This window comes from Anoplopoma fimbria, chromosome 1, assembly GCF_027596085.1.
Source record: "Anoplopoma fimbria isolate UVic2021 breed Golden Eagle Sablefish chromosome 1, Afim_UVic_2022, whole genome shotgun sequence".
Lineage (NCBI taxonomy): Eukaryota > Metazoa > Chordata > Actinopteri > Perciformes > Anoplopomatidae > Anoplopoma > Anoplopoma fimbria.
In genome coordinates, this window is record NC_072449.1 from 27,383,655 (window position 1) to 27,406,515 (window position 22,861).

The 22,861-nt window shown below is 41.0% G+C and overlaps 1 protein-coding gene across 5 annotated transcripts; it reads right to left on the bottom strand.

The window, feature by feature from the left end:
* Positions 1–6,255: 6,255 nt before the first annotated feature.
* ppp1r13l (protein phosphatase 1, regulatory subunit 13 like) lies at positions 6,256–21,277 on the bottom strand. Of its 5 annotated transcripts, XM_054627317.1 has the most exons (14): positions 21,199–21,217; positions 21,057–21,117; positions 14,516–14,578; positions 14,287–14,402; positions 13,345–13,909; positions 12,683–12,778; positions 12,185–12,270; positions 11,361–11,733; positions 10,799–11,250; positions 10,460–10,597; positions 9,432–9,565; positions 8,484–8,650; positions 7,654–7,847; positions 6,256–7,563 (listed from the first exon to the last, which is right to left on the bottom strand). In XM_054627317.1, exons 3-14 carry the CDS (start codon positions 14,550–14,552, stop codon positions 7,528–7,530), a joined length of 2,394 nt encoding a protein of 797 aa, XP_054483292.1. In that variant the 5' UTR covers positions 14,553–14,578; positions 21,057–21,117; positions 21,199–21,217; the 3' UTR covers positions 6,256–7,527. The 5 variants fall into 5 exon arrangements, with proteins under 5 accessions (XP_054483292.1, XP_054483381.1, XP_054483247.1 ...); XM_054627406.1 differs by lacking the exon at positions 21,057–21,117 and having other exon boundaries at positions 21,199–21,277; XM_054627272.1 differs by lacking the exon at positions 21,199–21,217 and having other exon boundaries at positions 21,057–21,187.
* Between the last annotated feature and the right edge of the window lie 1,584 nt (positions 21,278–22,861).

The following is a 22,861-nucleotide window of genomic DNA, read 5'->3' on the forward strand; positions in this document are numbered from 1 at the left end:
CTCCACTTTGGTCACAAACGATTGGATTGATTGCCATGAAATCTTTCACATTAATCTTAGCTCCCCAGAGGATGGATCTTACTGATTATGGGGACCCCCTGACTTTTCCTCTACAGCCAAATGAATCAGTTGTCCCTTCATCCAAAACTTTGATTTATGACCAAATTCCAGCAAAATAAAGGGTATTCACATCGGCCTGAGCTGTACTTTGTGCTTGGTGCTAACTAACATATATTAGCATGCTAACAAACACTGTTGAGCATGGTAAACATTTTAGCATCAGTTTGATCGCATGTTAGCATGCTGACGTTAGCATTTAGATCGGTGCAGCCTCACAGAGGGCTTTCTGAAAAGAGCCTGCTGAAATTGTTCTCTGCAGCGTGTAACAAATGTATTTAAATGCCTCATCCAGAGCACAAAGTTCATCTGGAGTTTGATCCACATTTTAGCACGGTGGATAGACACGGACAGAGCAGCCTGATGCAGTGCTTCACACCAACAAGGCAAACCGCACTATTTAACTGAGGTCACCACACAAAATTATGATATTACACAACTCTCCTCTGCACTCCACATCCAATTGTCCTCTCTCTCTCTCTCTCTGTGTCTCTCTCTCTCTCTCTCTCTCTCCCTCTCCCTCTCATTTGGTGGCCTGTAATAGGTTTTTCCCAGATGCAGCACATTTGCCCACATCTTCCTCCTTCTATTCATTAACCCCACAGTGAACTGAAACAGCACCTTGTTATGAACATTTAAAAAGGGACTGTGCCACTAATCAGATCAGACAGCAAGGAAATACCACGGCATACAGTACACACATAACACACACACACACACACACACACACACACACACACACACACACACACACACACACACCCACGCACACACACATTTACATAGAGTATGCACTTGCACTGCGTTTGAGAGTTTCTGCAGGATTTTTGTATAATGAAGTTGGTGGTAAATAATGAAATAAATGCTTGAGTGGCCATTTAAGGGATGAGATGTGCAAAGTGAGAGGGAGCCTTGATGAAGAAGGCGCTCGAGTAATTTGAGCATTACTGTAGTGGGATGGAGGAAGACAGGGTGAGGGAGAGAAAAACAGCCAAGGAGAGAGGAGGAGAGATGGAGGACAGGATGGGGGTCTCATGCTTTCTGGTCAGTTAAAGTGATTAATTCCCTCCTGCAGAGATGGTGATGGTGGTGGTGGGAGTTGGGGAGCTTTGGTTAATGGAGCCAGATTAAGGATAACGGTCTGTAAAGGACTCAAAGAGGCTGAGAACATCCAGAAGAGAGAGGAGAGGAGGAGACAGAGAGTCAGATGCAGAGGACATTGAGCGATGAAACCCAGAGACGATCTGTGAGTGGAAGAATGGAGAAAACAATAGAGTGACAGAGCATTTTCAAGTATAGGGAGCAATAAAGGCTTTTGTGGGAACTTTCAAATCTTGCTCCTGTGTGTTTTTTCCGCCCCATAAATCCTTTCTGGTAGAATACACAGAGTACAGCTCCTTGTTAAAGGGACAGGCCAACATTTTGTTAAATATGCAACATAACTTACAGAGTTAGGTGACCATATTGATCTCTGTGTTTTCCAGCTCTTGTTTAACAAAGCAAAGTATGTAAGTGTGGGGAAAATAATTTGAGGTTTTGCATTGTTGCACTGTGTTCATAACTGTGAACCAATCTCAACTGACTCTTGGATGGTTAGGCTCTCTACGAGTGTGTTTCTTTAACTGATCCAAGTCCAAGTATTTTTTCCTGGCTGGTGGTGTTTTCCTGACTATGAAACTTCCACAATAAATATCAAAGTTTTGTTGCTCCATTCTGGTCTCACCATTTTTGCACTGATGCTCAGCAGTTTAACAGACAAAAATCCCTAAATTTCTTCTTCATCAATAGCCTCGGTGGACCAGAAAGCCTCTGTGTCATAAACATTTTCAGTCACAGGTGATAATATTGGCAGTATAATATTAAATTGGTTGTATCACTTACATGCTCGATGTGTAACCCACAAAACTGCATGCAACAGAGGAGGAAATCAATACTGGGAAATGTAGTACGGAGCAGTAGTTGAAGGAGCAGGCTGAAGCAAAGAGGGAACCATAACCCTGCAACAAATCATGATACAAATAGCTCCAGGAATACTGAATTTTACCGAAGGAATTTCTCCCTACATTGCTTTGATCAAAGTTACCATGATGGTGCAAATTAAGCTACTTCAATCCATGAATAATGAAATGCAACTGCAGTTATAACTAAATGTAAATGCATCTTTCTGTCTCTCTGCACACCCTGCAATGTTTTTTTTTTTGTATCCATCCCTTTTATGACCCTCTATGCAGCAGCATTCATTGGGGACACATCCATGTGACGTCATCCCCCGACAGGAATTTCTGGTCGGACAGGGAGCGCAGAGAGAGAGAGAGAGAGAGGGAGTGGAGGCGTAAAGGGGGAGAGAAATGAGGAATGAGAACATTACGCATTGGGTCGCACTCTGGCAGAGGGAGATTTTAAGTGAAATGCTTTCCTATGGAAGAGACACAGAGAGGGGTTGGTAGAGAAAGTGGGACGACTTGCCAGTCTAATTGTCTCCAAAAACAGAGAGAGGAGTGAGAGGGGGACATGATGGGGCAGCAGAGAAAGTGAAGGACACACAGAGGAAAGAGCTGGCAGTGAGACGGGGCTGCTTCTGGATGTGGAGCGGGGCAGAAGGAGGTTGTAGTGAGAGGAGTTGGCAGGGTTTTTTACCAGCGTGGCCCTCACGCTGACGGACTTGTTGTCCTGAAGGCCTGAATGATTTATTAAAGTGAGGAGTGCTAGAGAAGAGGGCAGCCAGGCGGGCTCTGATTAACTAGGGGAGCGAGGGAGGACAAGCACTCCTCTATTATTCATTACTCCACAGGAGCGCAGAGAGGGAGCAAGGCTAGAATGAACGAAGTAGGGAAAGACAGAAAGAAACAAAAGTGGAGTGGACATTTTTGTCGGCTGTTGTTCCCCCCTTTTTTTAATTCATTAGTTTTTTGTAGTTTGCTCTGTTTGCCTATTTTTGCCCTTGGTGCAAGGCTCACTCAGTAAAGATCTGTTTCTGCAGGGCCACAGATCTGTCTGCCTACCTCAGTGTCTGAGCGAGAAGAGAGCATGCGTGCAAAAAATGTAGGCTGAACACATGTGCACACACGCAACAAAACCACACACACACACACACACACACACACACACACACACACACACACACACACACACACACACACACAGGATATCCCTTCAAGGCAGTTTGTTGGCTGTCACATACGATGCTCTCAAATATAGCGAGACATCAGTCCAGTTCTGTCTTGACTGTTGCAAAACAGACATGCAGCAGGATCACATCACATGCAGCAGAATCACATCCGTCACCCAACTGTTGTCGCAGCCATGTAGAGCCACAAAAAAAACATACACACATACACACACTTGTTTGTTGTCCCTAAATAATGAAACACAGCTCCATGTTGAGATCACATTAGAAGACTTCCCCGCCTCCGGTCTGACTGAACCAATCTCTTCAGAAGTATAACTGAGAGGGGAGTCTGTTCAATACTTAAAAGGCAAAGAACATACAACATTGATGACTTGTGGGTCCACTGGTTGCCTTCTTAAGACAGAGGCATCGTAAACCTACAGTCATGTCTGCAACAATATCTGTGTGCATGGATACCACAGGGTATTTCCAATTTTTGTATATTTTATCTCTTTATTCACTAATAATAATATGAAATAAACTGCTCCTTTTAAATACTGTCTCTCCCTCTTTTTGTCGCCATCAGCACACATTTCAGGTCGTAACAGTTGATTCTCCTGGCTGTCAGTCAGGACAGGTGTAATGGAGCACATTTGATTCGGTTGAGTGGTTTATAGATTATCCTTGCGTTCCTCTGGCACGTATCCCATCAGACAGAAAATTGCGAGCTGCGCTCAGAAAAGGTATTTCCATTCCCTCTATCACACTTTATTTCTCTTCTTTCAATTTTGCCCTCCTGCTATGTCATTGTCTCAGCCCTACTATCTCTGTGTAGAGCCTCCCCAGCCCTGTTCTTCACCTCATGTCTATAAAGCCCATCTGCTCTTAGTGCTCTTATGTTTTTATTTGACAGCAACAGCGGTTGAGGGCCTTCCCGTCACGTCAAGTGGAGGTTTTCAGACCCTGATGGGCCAAAGAGGCTGGCTCCGATAATGGCCACAATTGCTGAAATCGCAGTGTGTATGTGTGTAGGTGGGGCTGCTGGTGGTGGTGGAGGTGGGGGGGGAGGCAGAATTGGAAGCAGTGAGGAGAATAAGAATACGATGTGAATGAAAATGTGCAACCACGCTGCAGACTGGGCAAGTAACCGCACTCCTCCGCTACCCCGAACCAGCTGGCTACAGACTACGTCAATAACAGTTCATTTTGCTCCATCGTGGTTATAATGGGGTTTCAATGAGGCATCAAATGAGTTCTGCTTGAACAGAATCACTGTTCAGCACAAAACTCTTCACCGCTGCAGTTTTTTCTCCAGTGCAGGCAGTGCAGTCAAAAGGGCAACAGGGAGAGAGGGGCCCAAGGAAAATGTGCATTTGTGGTTTGCAGGCAGGAGAGTGTCTGAGACTCACTGATCGGAAAAATTGAAAAGTCCTGTATACGATGCAAAGCAATCTAATGTGACAACTGTGCTCTTAGAGAGAAGCCATGATTATATTTTTTGTTTCAATAAGAAACATTAAAAAATGAAAAAGTTATTGTGCCGCTGTATTGTCGTGGATTGCATTAGATTGTGTTTTTTGCAGCAAATACTCAAATATTTAAGATGAGGTTCTAGATTTGATATTCAAAGCATTAATATAGCATCAAACAACTATTTGCCATGTAAAGATATAGTTGAATAACGTCTTGCTGAGAAGAGAACAAAGTCGCTCTCGATCTGTGTATGTTGCTTTCCGAGCTTTTCCATTCTTTGTTGACATACTTTTACTGCATGTTTCTAGTGAGCATGCCCCAATGGTTGGCTCATGGTCGCTGCTCTGCACTGCTCTCATTCGGCGGTTACAGCCAACTGACGCTTCCCCCTCAGGTAAACACAGTTAGCTCTAACAGCACTTTTGCAGTAGTTTGCACTGTTAGTGCTGACAGCACTGTTAGCTGCAAGCCGCCTGCTCAGCCATTGAGGGGCAATAGCAATCAAAAAATGTATTTAGCTTGTGTCCCTTCAAACCAAAGCAATGTCTACTCACCATTGCACTCATTTTGATAAGAATAGTTTAAAGAGGTCTGCAGAGGCAGAATCTCAAGTTATTCACAATAAAAGATTACAGAAAAGCCAGAAAGATGTTAAATGTTAAATGTTATTGTAATCTCCCATATCCTTTTAATCATCTTGTGACCCTCATGTTGGTAACCACTGATTTATGTGACTGCAACTCATCTCATAAACCAAAGAGTTACTTTACAGAAATTGTGAACAATCCATCATGAAAACGGAAGAAATTGATTTCCCTCCATGCAAATAATCATATTCAATCTGATGAAATTACTATTTTCTTCCTTGAAACCCGCTGAATTAAATAACAGTGGTATAAGTCACATTGCCTCACCTCCCTGGTCGCGCCGTTGAAGAAATATAATGTTTTATGAATAAAGATGAGACTGAACATGGCGTTTTGCAGTGCATGCTCCTTTTCTTCGCCATGGCCTTCTAGCCAAGGCCAAGAGGAGATCTGTTTCAGCCGAACATTATGTATGCTGCCACGGACCGGTGGACAGTTCAGTCCACTTTAAACCATCTGAATTATTCACCACGATATGTGAAACACTTTGTTAGCTCACCACAGTAAATTGTGTGTGTGTGTTCGTCTCTGTGTATGTCATCATCATTACATGTTTTTATAATCTACATAAAACTGAAAAAAAACAAAGAAACATTAAACAGCTTCAAACAATGCTGACACTTAACGTCCTCAGGGATTGTGACGAAGCACACAAACGTAGGTGTTTTTTTAATACCAGTGGGGTAGAGATAGTCTGCAGATCAAAAGGCTTGAGTCAGACTTAATTAAAAAAATGATTAATCATGGGTGTAGTTTTTTTTTGTAATTACCCTTATGCATAATAGTGCAGCTAATTGATTCATTAAGAATCACAGCAGTCCCTGGGATGGTGTAGAAGAGGAGGAGAGGGAGAAAGAAAATGAGAATAAATATAACTTCAAAGAGGAAGAAACAAAGTATTAACAAGGTTTAATGTAACGCACAAGATAGAGGACTGATGCTGCACAAAACAGCCTCAATAAATGGTTCTTTACTATATATTAGTTTTTATTTAGCTCGTAGCGTTGACAGATGAATATGTGTTGAATTCATACTTGATTATACAGTGTCATCTGCTGGTTGGTAAGGGACATTTCACATTTCTCATTTTAAGCCACAAACCCACGACCCTAACAGACGATTTCACTGGAAACCAAGAAACATGTGACTTATGTATTTATTGAGTATTTAAACATTTGGTCACTGTGTTCCCCTTAAGAGGGGTTACAGGTTAAGTGCACAGCAGTCCCTATCAACAAAACTGAAAACTACTAAAAACACTAAACAAATGCCTCACCAAACATTCACTGTGAATACGAACACATACACCAAATAAAGACCACTTTCTCTTCCAAAGAGGTTAATTCATATGGGCATCTTGACGGACATACATTGTGTATACGAACTAGAGCCAAGTAGAAACCAGCCAGATGCAGTTACGTTCCTGCTGTGGCTGATTTAAAAAATAAGTAAAGTCTGCAGCCACATTGGTAGAAAAACACTTAAACATCACTCTTCAAAAATAATATGTGGTAGAATCACAAGGGTGGTTTATAGTAGGCTCCATCGGATACAACTTTATGCAAAAACAGTGACATGTACATAGAGTACATTTTTAGAAATATCACAAAAAGAATAAAAACATCTGCTCCAGTAATGAGAAGGTTGATTTAGCTCTGATAGGAACAGCTCTTTTCTAAATGGAGCAACCACGAGCCGTGTTTGTTGACAGCACACAGCTACATTGACCTCACTGAACTGAACAACCAACAGCCACTGTTTGCATTCTGATTACCAACCAGCCAACGTGTCACAAATATCAACGTCTGACTGGAACACAGCAGGTAATATGAACCTTTTGTAACCTTTGGATGGACGGGCACAGCTGGACAGAAGAGGTTACGCACAGTACAGAGATGTAGCTTTACTAGAAGAAGAAAAAATATCCCACAGCAGAGCCAGTACAAATGAAGTGTTCCAGAAAGATGTATCCTTGTCAGTGAGGCGAAAAATGAATACTGAGACTTCTCCTTCAGCTCTCCTTGACTGACCATCATGAGATCAAAACCATTTCCCATGCTCTGCAGCAACACAGGCTTTTTTTACTCACACAGACACAGTCCTATAACAGCAGTGTGAAGCTGTAGAGCACAGTGTTCAACACAGTCCTCTGCACCACTTTGACCATCAGCAAGAGACCACTTAGCAGAGAGACTTGGGTCGAACCTTTGGGAAAAGCTGTGAGAAAAAAATAAAAAATCTGGATTATGGTGAGGCCGTCAGGGGGTGAGGGCGACATTTTTTACACCCATCATTTAGAAATCTTACCCCAAAGTAGCTGTTTGGAACAAAGCCCTCCCTGCCACAGAGTGAGGCCCACCACCAATCCGACCCTTCGGGCTTCTGCAGGATGGTGACCATGTCTCCCTCTTTGAAGCTCAGCTCGTCGGCTGCCTGAGCCGGGTAGCTCCACAGAGCATACAGCACGCCGCTGTTCTCCACCCCCATGGCCTCCTCCACACCTGGCATTAATGCATTTATATGTACCCATGTTCAAAACTTGCTTACCAGAATATCAGCTGTTTAAATATTGAATATGTAGGAAATCATATCTTAATTTTAAACCCCTCTAATCTGTATTTTATCTTTGTTACTACTTACCTTTCTTACATAAAAAGCCTGCCAGTGAATACATGAAAAGTTTTAGTGTCATGTGTTCTACACAGTTTTTAAAGGCTTTTCCTGCCTGCCAAAAATGCAGATTTAGTAAGAAATTGTCATTTATTAGGATACTAACATATCAGCCGAAAAATCCCATGTTATTTAAAGCTTTCCATCACAATGTGTCCTGTTGCAGTGTGTTTGAGTAAGACAACAGAACCATATCTGCTCCCATCAAGTTACATTGCAAGGATGGTATTTCTACATTTAGCCATACATGTAAGCTGATGGGTATGTATGTGTGTGACTAGCTAATGGAAGACTACAACCGTCACATTTAGCACGTGGTTAAAAGAGCAAAGGTCAGAGCCCCCAGTAACTGTCAAATGGTGTCATCTTAGGATTCGTTCAGTTATTGTTGTCTCTAAGCCTTTAATGGTGCTGTGTATTGTGGGTGGGTCTATGTGTAGGTGTGTGTGTAGGTGTAATTGCCTCACCCTTCAGGAAGTTCTCACACGCCTCAAACGCTTCAGCGTAAGGATCGCACTTCTGGGAGGCGATGGCGGCGTCACTCTCCGTCACGGCCATGACTGCGGCTCCATTCCTCACCAAAAACTCACACAGGGGACGGTCGTTACAAGAGGCGGAGCAATGCAGCGGAGTCCTGTGGGCCAAAGAACGTTGGTTAACACATTTAGGGGAACAATACTCACATTAGCAAAGCCAAAACTTAAGAAGCCAACTTTTATGTGCTCCTTTTCACAGAACCTTCATTGGAGAGAGACAGTGGTGGAGAAGTACAAAACACTGTCATAATACTACAACTTAAAGTCCAGCATTCAAACCCTTACTTCAGTAAAAGCATGTAATAAAGCACTCAATGTTCACGAAGTGTTTCACTATTATAAATTATGTTTTTTCTGGATGAATATTAGCGCTGCATTAATGTGAATGTTGCATTTTACAGCTGAGAATGTTCTAACTCCTGTATATACTGTTGGCTACTTTAATCCACAATGCATCATATTTTATAAGATCATATGTTTGCAGCGTCGCTGTCCTGTGAGAACCACTTATCTCTAAAAAGAGAAAAACTTTGTGACGATGCATTTTAACCGCTAATCCAAAAGGCTTTTAAAAGAGTTTATTTGGTTTAAGAAACACATAAACACATAAAGGAACACTTCAATCTTCCAGTTTATCACAAACATTCAACATCAACGCATCTGGAGATATGCGGTTTTCACTTGACAGGAAGTGTAAGTGGATTAAAAAGTACACTTTTTTCAATATTATATTAGAAGTCGCATAACAGGGAAGTACTCAAATAAAGTACAAGTACCTCAAATTTGAAGTACAGTACTTGAGTAAATGTACTTAGTTACATTCCACCACTGGAGAGAGGATACAGGTGGAAACTAATAAACTAATAAGCAGATATTTACCAGCCGTGGCTGTCTGGAGCGCTGACATTGGCTCCAATGCGAACCAGGAAGTCCACCACGTTGTAGTGGCCCCCACAGATGGCGTTGTGAAGGGCAGTGATGCCTTCATCATTTGGTTGGCTAGGGTCGTTCATCTGCAGAAGACATTTTACACGACTAAATTGTTATTAAATACGTTACATTTCTGCTCTTGGATATCCTCAAACTGGGACCTATTAAGAAAGTGTTAAAGATGTTAGATGAATACATTTCTCTGTCTCTCTGCAACCTCACCCTAAACTACTGTCTGGATCACCTTGAGACAGCTCTTAACCTCCTAACTGCTAGAATGTAGGTGGAAGCTTTTGTGCAGCACAAGCAACTTCCAGACAAATGTATTCGTGTGTGAAGAAGCAGCAGCAGGGATGTGTTGAATGCAGACTCAGCAAACCTTCCCTGAGAGAATGAAAGTAAAATATCACATATTGTTGTGCTTCTTTTAAGTGCAAATCCAGACCTGGAGCAGACTTTGGCACTGCACTTTACCGTCTTAGATCAGACCAAGTTTTTACCCTATAGATATTTTCATTTATTGAGGCTGCTAAGCTTAAAATAAGTAATGTTCCAATTTTTTTTTGTTTTTGCAAGCAATGGAAACCAAGGAAAACAGTGTAACCAAACTTTTATTTTCCTTTATTTTAATGAATTAATTAATCCTTTTCTTTTTATAAATCTTTATCTCAATAGATTATGTTTTTTATAGTCTTTACTTTTGGCATTTTTTGGCAAATTCCTTTGAATTTATATCAACTTTGTGTATAGCTTTTATTATTTTGCTTCCTTGATAAATCAAAGCTCCATGTTTAATCAAATATATATAATATTTGTAAGTAATTATTGGTGCAATAGGTTGAGTATCTCAGGCATGACTATATATGAGTAGTAGCAGCTGCAGAGTAGTAGTAGTAGTTGTGGCTGCAGCAAAGCAGTAGTTGCGTGGCAGTACATACAGTATATACAATAAGGTATATAAGTGCATACACACACACCTCCTGCACGGCCCTCTGCACTGTGTCCAGTTCTCCGACCAGTGCTCCGTCCAGCAGCAAGACAAGCGGGCTGAGTCGTGCTCGCCTCCCAGAACTTTTGTGTTCCCGCTTGGACCGCCGCAGGATGGAATGGTAGCTCTGAAGGGACAAACAGGATGCCAGCTTGCATAAAGTGGACTGCAGAGAATGTCATCCACCACAAGGATTTAAAACTAAATGTACAGTTCCTTTACAGTGCGTTGAATGCATAATAAAATAAATAAAAATATAGCTTTTTTTACAATTGGACAATTTCTGCTTTTCTATAACATCATAAATTGCTCTTAGCCCATTCTTTACTCTGAAATCAGGATGGATCGTGGGTGCAGGTAGAGGTGCAGGTGGTGGAGCAGCTTCCTCTCCGTCTGAGGAGCTGCTGGTCTCACTACCACGCTCCCCCCTCTGTCGGTGGTCCTTCCTGCGAAAGAGCTTGTTGATGAGATTCTTGTACTGGTTGGGCTGGTAGTGGGAGGCCCTCTTCAGGGGCTGTGACTGGTCCACAGAGCCCCGTCTCTTCAGGGCCCGTGGAATTTCTGCCCTCATGCGGAGCAGCTCCTCCAGGTTGGGAATCTCCTGCCTCTGGGCCTCGGGGTCCACCACTGGCTGCAGCCTGGTGGGGCTGAGGGGCCGGGGTGCTGGGGGTGCGCCCTCCTTTCTGCCCTCTGGCATGTTGGGATTCTCCGAGATCACAGGCAGCTGATGAGCAAAGTCCAGCCGCTCAAGCTCTGCTTCAATATCCCCCGAGTTCAGCGCTGCAAAGACGGACACCAAAACCACATTCGTCAAGAGAAGTCCGTCCAACAAATATCCTGTGAACACATTTAACGTCAGAGTGTGTGTGCAGATGTTGAATGTGTTGTACCGTCACTGTATACGGCGGGCTGTCTCAGCTCAGGTGGGTGTTGCAGCAGCTGGGGCACAGGTTTGTGGAAGAACTCCCTCGGGAAGGGCATAGGTGGTGGGTACGGTGCCAGGTTGCCTTCCACTCCCAGGACTCTGGGGTTTGGGGTCGACATTGCTCCCCAGTGGGGGTTTTGGAGACGCATGATGACGGAGAGAGGGATGGGCTTGCGTTGGCGGGTCTGAGTAGAAGTCGGGGGAATGGAAATGCGGGAGATGATGGGTTGAGGGTAGTAAGGGGAGTGGACTGGGGAAGAAACATCCGGAGGTACGGCTATGCGTATGTTACGGGGGAGAGAAGCGTTGGAATAAATGAGAGATGGAGAGCGAGGATCCTGGAAGAGAAAGAAAAGAGGGAAACATTCTAATCCAATCCCAATGCACTGAATCACATGACCATATAATGTGCACTGTCTGTCATAGTGTAGGAGAATTATCACATAACTCTGCAGCTTTACGGAGCTTCAAAGCCTCTTTTAGCTTGTTGCTTGTTTTATTTTCAACAAGCCAGTAACATGGTGCTGACTGTTCATTAAACTGTTTTCTATCCCATAGAGGCACAAATTGACTGACGTATCTTTAGAAAAAAAGGAAATGCTATGATTTGAGCTTTTGATTTAACAAGGCTTGTGAAACTCCCATCCCCGCCCACTTCCTCCTCTTACTCGCAGTACTTCCCATTCTGTGGATATCTGTGGCTTCTCAAGAACTCGAAGGAATGGCTTAAAATAAAAAAAGAGTCTCTCACAGTACCTATTTGAAAGCCTCTCTGTTAACCCCACCCACCTTTTTGGGGCTTGGGGCCGGAGGAGGGCCATCGAGGTTGGATTCTCTCCAGCTGCTTGGCAGAGACGGCCGCAGCCATTCTGTCTCTGTAACAGGAAAGTGTTGAGTTAGAACACAGAGACCAAGTACAGTACAGGCTCGGCGCCAGTGCTCATCTGGTATTGTACTCAAATGGATTGCTCTGGACTAATTCCTCACCTTAACATACAAAACGAAAGAGAGAGTGGGGCTGGGCGATATGGCCAAAATCTAGTATCACGATATAGGTCATTTGATATCTCAATAACGATATAGCATGTTTTCTGATAGTTCAATAAATTAATAAATTGTCCATATGAAATTCACCACATGGTAAAGCCTATTTTTCTTCACTCAATCATCAATTTGAAATAAACAAATGTGTATCTCGACATCTCCGTACATGATTTCATCACCACGTAGGGAAATTATCATATTAAATGAATTGCCCAGCCCTATAAATAGCAGGAATCAACCAACTGTCATAGGTGTGGTGAGATTTCTTCTCGTAGGACACGTCCAGATCTGTCTCATTCCACTTGCCAGGGCTCTTTTGCTGCTGCTGCACACCCTCATCTAGCAGAGAGAGAGGGAGGGAGGGAGGGAGAGAGAGAGAGAGATTAAAAAAGAAAATAAGAGCAAAAGGGGCAACAAACAAAAAAAACAGCGTGCCAGAAAGAGGGAGAGATTACGGAAGGAAGCTTCAACATTGCAGTACTTTAAAGGCCTGTTTTTCTCTAAATCTTTTCATTTGTAGAGTTGAAGATTCTCTGGAAGAGCAACATGACATTAAACAAAGAATGATTACATTTGTTTGTTTGCGTTGGCAGTGTATTTCTGTAGCTTATCTAAGACTACTCTACTCCTTATCTATAAGGCCCATTGGTAGCATTTGTTTGTCGTGAAACATAACAACGCTGGTCATATTGTAAACATCACAGCACAAAGCCCTTTATTATATGCTGAGCTGATGTTTCTTTCATATACAGTACGACAATCCATCAGGTAGTTTCCCACCTTGTATGTGATGTTAACTAAAAAACGACAACAATGGGAATATAGTTTATCTAATCCCATTATAATCCCATATATCTGTTGGGTTCAGCTGTCTCCACAACTTCCATCTAATTACAGCCACTCACCAGACTTCCTGAAAGCGGCAAAATTTCGAGGCAGCGTGTTGGACATGGGGTGATTGATGTACAAAGGAGAGCGGGCTCTATCCAGGCGAGGCGACCTGCGGCCCATCTGGCTGCTGTCGTAAGGGCTCAGCGTGTTTGAGGAGGAGTGGACCGGGGCAGACCAAGTCTGGTCGGAAGAAACAGCCGTGGGGCTCGGTGAGGGGCTTCTATCGGCGTAACTGATGGAGCCCCGTGGGCTCCTGTCGTAACGTGAGGGAGAATTGCGCCTGGGGGAGTGAGGCGAGTGCTTGGGGCTCTGCTGGCCGTAGGAGTAGCTGTCGGATCCGGCTCGAGGGAGAGGAGAGTGTGCCTGCTTCTTGATCTTGGGGGATGAGTGCGGGCTGGTGGTGAAGACAGGGGGTGGCGACGGTTCGTTTCTGTTGCTGGAGAAGATGGAGTCCAGGGAATGGAACGTCGTTGAGCTCGGGGAGAAAGGCTTAGAGCTGCCATTACTGCTGCCTATTGTCTCACTCGTAGTGATGGAGGGGATGGACTGGGGGTTATCGCTGAAGATGAAAGCGCTCGTCTGAAGGGGAAAATGTGTTTGTTATAAATAAATATTATAAGGAATGACTACTGTGCTGGGTATCAAAATTAGAACATTGATTCATTTTATTTTTAAGATAAAAGAAAAGAGCCTTTGACAGTCTGCAAGTGGCTAAGACTCGTGGAATATGTCGTTTTCTAACTGTTGTTGTATTTTGAGTAACAAGGAGTTTAACATTACTGGCTAGTGCAGTTGTAGATAACCATTTAGCTTAGAATATGGACAAGTTAACCTAAGAAGCACATTTATCAGACAGAATGCATGTAGAATGACATGCAGTGACTAGCTCTGAGAGGGAGGGAGACTTCAACTCACTCAAGAGGATTCCAGGGCTGGAGGTGTGTGTATGTATATACCTGAGACTTTGTGTTGTTGTTGTCAGACGAGGCCCCCTTCAGCAGGGAGTTGAACTCTCTGGATAACTCATCTGCTGTGGCCAGTGATGCATTCAGGTCGTCATTTATAGTCTGGACTGGACACAAACCACACAAGCACCAGGGACAATTAGGATAGCGTGTTCCCCCCCACATGCACAGACATACACTGAGCCAGACGGAGACAAGTGAAGGGTTTGTGGAAACTCACACAGCATGCTGCTGCCAAAGCTGGCCGGAGAACTCATTGCTGCGAGGTAGCAGCGTTCGGCTCCTGAGGAAGTAAACACACCACACCTGTTAGGAGGAAAGTGTCACACCACCTTAAACTGACGTTTTCACGATCTCATGAGATTGATTCCCATTTTATAGGGATCGGCGGGCCCCCTGTCAACAATTTAACGCAACAGATTCGCACGAACAGGCTCTGCAGTCTGCCCTTTAGGTTCCCATCATGCCATCCGACTGAGCCGTTGACTTTTACTTTGATGCCTTAAAGTTAAGAGTTCCTGTGGCTTCGAACTGAAAACGCTAAGGAGTGTTTAACCCTACCCTTTCTCTCCCGCTCCAGGCTCCCAGCTGTCTCACCCCCTCAGGCTCTCTGACAACGAGCCAACTTTGTGTGAACACAATTTGAACGCCCTTCATGTCTAAACAAGTTCGTTCATAAAATGTAATAAAATACTTGCAGGCATGCTTGAAACGGCAAATCACACCACCAACGACATCACGGCCCTTTGAGGCCCTCTGACAGGAAAACTGGAAGCAGTGTCTGTCCTACTTTGCTGACTCAAGCACATTATATGTGATGCCAGGTGTTCTGGCTTAACATCACATATGACTGGTCTGTTTGAAAGCCAGTTTCCGACAGACAGACAAACAGACAGGTGTAGTGCATTGATAGTCAAGGATGGTTTATAATACAAATAATCCAGACAGCTGGGTATGCCAACAGGTCAATTAGCAAAAAGCTGTTCAAACAATGTGATAATGCCAAAGAATCACTGCATGCCTAATACTCACTTAATATGTCTGCACGGGAAATCGTTCTTGGTTATTAAACATTTCTGGTTTGATTTTATGCTCATTAATATACTCTATGTGTGACAGCTATAGCTGTCAAGTACTGATGAAGTAAGCTTCTATTCATCTTGCAGAAAGAATGACACATGTTAGTAAAAGTAAAATGAAAAGGAAATGATAGAGACCTTACTTTCTCTTTCAGTTTCTATGAAGCCTTAATATTAGAACAGTAAGTCTAATATGTTAGACAGTAAATCTGTGCACATTGGGGATAATAAAATATCTTAGTTAAATTGTATGTTTATAAAAGTGTGTTGCGCTTTCCTAACGCACCTGTCCCCCATCTACGAGCTCGCCCCATTTAACTAATAATGGCTGTGCACGCACAGTCTCACAGACAGACACAGACAGTGAGATCAGTCTCTCATCAGCCTGTGAAAAAAACAAAGAATCCAGTGTCACCGATGATTCAAGTGCTCGGCCTGCTGTGTGACCACTCGACATTTCTGTGAGCTATTTCGGTACGTTTTCTACTTCAAAAACAACACTATTAATCTGTAACATACCATCAATGTGTTGTGTGTATTGTTTTACAGACATTACTCTGTCAGAAAGTCTTGTAATTTAATTGTTTTCATGTGCCCACTATCCCTTTAGCTTCCATGTTCTTCAGGTAGTGATACACAGTAACCTCCGTTTGTTGGAGGTTGTACTTTTTACAACAGACAGTTTTGTAGTTGCTTGGAATGCATCATTTTCCTTTAAAATGAAGCAGAGAGTTAAGTGTCTCTTCCTACTTCAACTCTTTGTGTTAAATATGTTCCAGGTTGTATCATTTGTATCTGTTCATTACAAACAGATTCATTTAAATAGATATTGTTCTTACTTTGTGAAAGACCAAAAAAGAAGAAAAGAAAAAAAGGTGCAGCATTCCTTTAAGCTGCTTTTTAAAATGTCGGCATGAAGAGAGAGGGCAAGGGTGTCATCTTTTTTGCCTGAAACAAAAGGTGCAACTTTAAAACTAGACCTCCCGATGAGCCCCAAAACCAGTTGAACACGAGCTAGAAAAAGAACATGTTATGTAAGGTCGTCAAATTGAAGCTACTGCACAGATAAAAGCTGTTCTTCACACTGTGTACTTTGCTGTACTGTATTCATGCCGGGTAACACAGGCTCACATTCCTCAGCACTCCTCCCAGTGAGGCATTCACCTCACACACACACAGTCTGGGACGCTTATCTCTGTCAGAGCAGCTCACACACAAAGAGATTACACTCTCACTGACTCATAAAGGTCAAGTCGATCGCTCACTGGGCTCTACCCTTCCTGCCTAGAAAGTCATTCACCCCGCCTAGGGGTGTCGCAATATACTAGTAATGAAAATGGCTGTTGTATTTTCAAAGAAATGTTGACATCATGTTAATAACACATATTTGGTAATATCGTGAAAGTTATCCAGTGACTCTTGAATCATTTGATAGACACAGTCATGGTTACAGACTCTCCACCTCCCTACACTATCGTATTGTGAGTGTAACTAAAAACAAAGAGACAAAACTCACAATAATCAAAGATGAAGCTTAATTTGACTAACATCATATTTATTATTTCTTTCAAATGGATTATATCTCAATAATATTGTTAATGTAAAGTATTTTGGCCATGATAAGTGGTCTCAAATAAAGTCAGAATCTGACATTGTGACAGCCCTAATCCCACCCCTTCCCAGTTTTCTTTAAACCTGTTCTATGACAACTTTTACAGTGATGGTGACTGTTCTTTTTATTCTACTGTTACACTGTCAATTTACTTTTAGATGTACTTAGTACATATTTTTGGACCACTTACTGAATGTTTACTGCTTGCTTGATGTTTAATTTTCTCCTTCCTCAATCCTTATGCCACTGTTAATGTGTCTTAACAATATCAAGTAAGTAAATAGTACTTGATAATAAGAGGTGAAAGAGCATATATTTACAATGGTATTGTTAACTTATAATGCATTTTAAAAGGTTCATTCACAGGATAATAGAATGCCCAACTTCCCTTAGGACTTTGACCTTCTAATCCTCCCACCATGTCGTGTTCTGTTGTCATTTAGATTGTGGATTTGCATTTTGTTGTTGATTCATGGTTTTGAGGTGATGTGTTGATATTTAATTACATTTTTCTTTCTTTATTTTATTTGTATTTAATATATATTTATTTAATATATTTTTATTTAATATATAAATATATGTATATATATATATATATATATATATATATATATTTTTTTTTTTTTTTTTTTTTTTATCTTGACAGCTAGTGTTTGTAATTTGCATTTTGTCTTTTGCTTTTCTTATCGGCATATTTTAATACTATGCAAATACATTTTTAGGTAAACTCCACAGCTGTCGCCAACATTAATTTTACAAGAGAAGCATATGTTTTTGTTGAAACAGGCAAAATACATGCAGTTATCACATATATCACATGAGGCAGCTGTTACACCTTAAAGGACACACGCAGTAGAAAGAAAGGCTGTTCGTCTGTAAGAATTAAAGCACAAATACATTAATCATCTGAAAATTTAAAGTGGACTGACAGCTTGTGGCCTCTGCAGTGCTGCTATTCTAGGCCTGTGGATCTGCACACTGGTTGCTTTCTTGAGGGAATTTTCCCGGAAAACCTCAAATGCACTTTATGTGCTTTTTCTTTTCAGTGCTGTGATTACTATGGTTCTATGATTACTAGCTGGTTCTACCATTTTAACATACAACAATTAGCTTGCTCGTGTGGTAAAGCCCAGATGTAACCACAACGGAGTAAGAAAACTACTGGCTACCTCTTCATGCTAGGCTGAACAAATGGGAAATCAATTTATTTACTTTGTTAACTGACAGAGAGGTTCTGTGGGAAGATACAGGGAGATTAAAGGTTTAAAGACAAAAATCAGTAGGTTTGCAGAATGCAAGGGTGTGTCTGACCAAGACTACAAGCGGGCCCTCCCTCTTTCCCTTTTCTTTTAAGTTCTTCACCAACAATTCCAGATTAAGCATCTAACCAATATTTTAGTAAATGCTGAACTCCATAATTTCATTTAACATTCCATTTGTTTCCTCCCCCTCCTGTTGGTTCCTCCCTCGTATCCTTCCTTCAGAGCTTTCTGCTTTTGTCTCTTTTCACAGTCCGCTCTTGGCAAGGTATTTGGCTGAGACTGAATGACAAAAACAAATCCTCTGACACAACTTAACGCCTCCCTTTGTGGCTTGCTTTTCATGTCTCTTTGTGATCTGGCTCAAGCAGAAAACATAAACTAAATCATGTCCCACAAGGAAATACATGCCGATGATACTCTCTCTTAGGTTCTAGTGAAAAAACATAACCCCTGGTATTACATTTTTTTTTATATTTCCACAAACTCTTGCACAGCTTGATTTGAAACATCTGGAATATCATCTGTCTGGATTCTCTTGAAGGTATTTTGATGCCAGGGATCTATGCCATAGTCAAAGATAACACGCAGTCTGAGAGGAGATTAAGACTAATCGCGAAAAAACAATTGGGAGCTATTGTGTAAAACATTGTTATTCTCTGGTTGAATGGTGGTTGATGGTAGAATTCATGATTTACATCTTCAGTTTCTGCCACAGCCACAGAAAGAGTGTTTCCTAGAAAAGGTTTATCCAAAGAATATCACCTCAGCTAGAAAACTATGAGCAAACTGATATACTATAACAAGTTTTGTTGAATTTTGAATTTCCCTTAATTGCATGAACTGGTCAGTTACATTTGAATTCCATGCTGACATATGACCTACCAATAAATAGCTGATAAATGAATCATATATTCTACTGACAGACTTCAACAACTGTAAGTTTCACAGATACAACAACTCCACCCAAATAACTTAATTTTATTACACCCATACCTCTGACCTAGTTAGTCATTTAAATAATTTCTGCCTACACAAAAAACACTAACAAGCATATGCACATTCTATTCACAGCAGCTCAAGTCATTGCCAAAGACAACAGCCCTTCAACAATGCAGCTCTATTGATCTTTTCAAACTTAGAATAAGCATCAGTCTCTGAAAGCTACATGAAGGTACATTAATGCACAGACCAAAATATATTTCTGAGGTGATAGCAACTAATCCCTTAACCTGCCTTCATTCTTCTTTTGGATAATGGCTTCTAGCTTGATCCCAGCTACCCCCTTCACTTCTAGAGCAGCGCTGTTTACCTCAGCATATGACTCAGGAATCTCTCAGTGTCGCACAACATTACAGACATTTCTCAGAAGTTACAAGCCCCGTCTAGCTGTGTCATGCTCAAACTGAGGTGCGAAGTGCAAGGAGTGACAAGTGTAATTGCTTTCATGTGTGAGCATGCATGAACTTGGATCACTTAGAAGAAAGTCAGATGGCTGGTGACCGTCACAGTTTTTTGTAGGCAACAGGTTTTAGCAAGTGTATCTCACAATGTAGCCCGGCTGGTTTTTGACGGAGGATCCAGAATGGAGCAAACACGTTGGCTACATGCCATTCAAATCCTGCTCTGACAGGAAGGTTTGGTTTACTTTTAGATTAGCCGCTAATAAATTCAGCAAATAACTGACACATTCGAATTTCTAACCAGTGAATACAAGAAACAGTGCAGAAGGAGCCCCAAGCGGTGTCATGGTTAAGCTTTTGTTTATCAAAGCAACACTTAAAATCATAATTTCTAATCTACAACACAATATGATGATCATCCAACTTTAATATCACATAATGGATCATAAAAATACTATTAAATCTGATGAATTCACTATTAAATCACTAGTAATGAAGTCACCACACCTCAAAAGTCCCTGTAGATAGGGCTGCGTAATATGGCCAAAATCTTCTATCGCGATAAAGGACATTTCATATATCGATACGATATATATCACGATAAAGCATATTTTCTGGTAGTCCAATAGATACATATTCTATATGAAATAACCCCAAGGTAAAACCTTTTTTCTGTATACTCCTGCGTTAACTTAATACATGACAAATGAAAAGTACTGAGACATTTCTCATTTCACAGATTAAACTGATGTTATAGAGGATATAATATTCCCGGTTGCACAGTAACCATGTTTACATCCATGGCACACAAAGTAATCTGATTAAGGCAATAGTTTGATTTCAGTTCGGTGTTCCCTTAAGCAGAATTCTTATCAATTCAGAATCATATGAGTTAGTATGTGCTTGTTATTAACAATTTAGACCACGATTACTCGATATAGGATTTCACCACCATACGATTCTATTGAAAGAGGATACATTCTCATAATGAATTTTGTCCCAGCCCTACCTGTAGAAAGTAACTCTGTCTGTAGAGTAATATGACTGTCTGTTATTGTCTTCTACTGCTGGCTGCACAGTAGTCTAGGAAAGTCCAGCATCTGGCTGCTGCACTGAAGCTTTATTCTGTGGGTGCAGACTGTGAGGCATGCCAGGCAGAGATGGTAACATCTGATTCCCATTAGTTTGAGAACAAGCTCCTCCTCGCATTCAAGACCTTTCACAATGAACGAGAAAAACCATGGAAAGAACGATTCAAAGAGGGAGGAAAAATGGCGTTTTGACGACTGCAGTTCAGCTACTCAGCTCAAAGAGTTACACTAACTCTGACGTTCTTATAATAAACATTGTTTCCTCACCTCATACAGTATTCCCAACGCTGATAGTTGCGCATAAAAAACTTCCTTACCTCAAACAGATGAGTCTTTTTCGTTTTCTATTTGAGAGGAAATCTTAGAACTTTCGTCTTCCTGAAAAAGTGGTGAAGCTCAGACTGTGTTGCTCTCTTGTGGTGATTGCTCCAGACATTTAGTCATTGCTGCGTAACTTACCCACTTGAGTTATTTTGGCTCGGAGTCCAGCCCCTCTGGCTCTCCTTCTGCTGCTGTAACCCGAGCCAGGTGTTTCTAGCACAGCTGGCCCAGGTGAAGTGGGCTGACTCTCCTCATTGACTTCTTCTGTAAAGAACAGGTAGCCTACAAGTTGCATGATTTACAACAGCTTCAGAACCCCCAGCAGAAAATAACCTCCTTTCGTGTACAGAAATCTAGGAAGGCTATTCATAAATGTTAAGATATAAATTATGAAATATTATATATATATATATTTTTTTTTTCTGTCTGTAAATATTATATTTCAGTTATTGTGTTTTTCTACTGTTTTTATTGCTTATTTATAATACTTGTTTTTTTATTTTATTTTTATTTTTTATTTTTCATTTTTATTTTTATCTAGTCTTTCTTTACTATGTCTCTTGTGTGCACTTTAACTCTATGCTGCTGTAAGCCTGCAAATTTCCCCGCTGCGGGACTAATAAAGGATTATCTTATCTTATCTTATCTTATCTTATTTTATAGGCTACAGTTATATGACAAATGTTATATGGGTCAATGACGAATAATGGATGTTATGCATATTTTTGTGTGGAACAATGTTGTTAAACAAGTCTCATTTGTTAAATTACTTTTCACATTTTTGAACTTCACTGGCAAAAAAAAATGTCAGGTGGCGCAACTGAATATTTGATAAAATATATATAATTTCCTACCATTTTTTTAACTGAAATCTTTGGCAAGTATCCCTTAGAGTGCCTACAGTGCCTAACACATATCTATTTTGTGGATGTGGTTGTTTTTTTAAATAATTTAAGATCATTGCATTCTTTTGGCCAGGTTTTTGGTATCTTAAGCATCTGATTTTACATTTAAAATGATAAAAATAATGATACAAATATACAAATAAATACATGCAATACAATAGTTATTAACATTATAGTTATCAACTCTTTGGTCACTTAAATCTATTATTTATTGCTCTAAATTAATGTTTTTTCTGGTTGCACCACCTGACCTTTACCAGTTGTGCCACCTGACAACATGAATAATGACAGGATTATGGCTGAATAATTGCCTTTTTACTTCAAATAAGATAGATAATGCAAGTCAAAAGTCTCTATTGAAGTTATGTAAGTAGTAAATATATCATAGTATCATAGTAATCATTTTCAGTTCATAGCAACTAGAATATGTTATAGTGCAATGGATTGATTAGATGGACGGACTGCAATGGATTGTGATTGAGCAACAATTAAGTCTTATTTTGATATATTCATAAAGAAAGACCAGCTCAAGACAATTGAAAACAACTCATTTAAAATGACTTAAATTCATAAAATCAAATGTATTAACATTACATTACATACCATTAAATTATATGCATAGCAGCTGGAATGCAACACTAGTACAAACTAAATACATCAATACTTAGTCGAAACTTATTTAAAAAAACACTTGAATGACTTTTGAACAAGTGACAAAATATTTCAAAACATTTTGAACCTTTAAGGTATGTTGACCTCACATGGTTCAAAATGTTTTGAAATATTTGGTGTACAGTATTTTCAGGCCCCAGTCATGAGTGAGCCGTGTGTGTTGTGAATTAAGAGGCTCTGAGATCACATGGAACTCCTCCTCGTGTGATAAGAAATGAATTATT

Coding starts and splice junctions, on each gene's coding strand:
- ppp1r13l (XM_054627406.1), bottom strand. CDS start 14,552: ATGAGTTCTCCGGCCAGCTTTGGCAGCAGCATGCTGT. Junction 11,251..11,360: donor GCCCGCCGTATACAGTGACG/GTACAACACATT, acceptor CCGTCTTTGCAG/CGCTGAACTCGGGGGATATT. Junction 10,598..10,798: donor CGATCCATCCTGATTTCAGA/GTAAAGAATGGG, acceptor TTGTCCCTTCAG/AGCTACCATTCCATCCTGCG.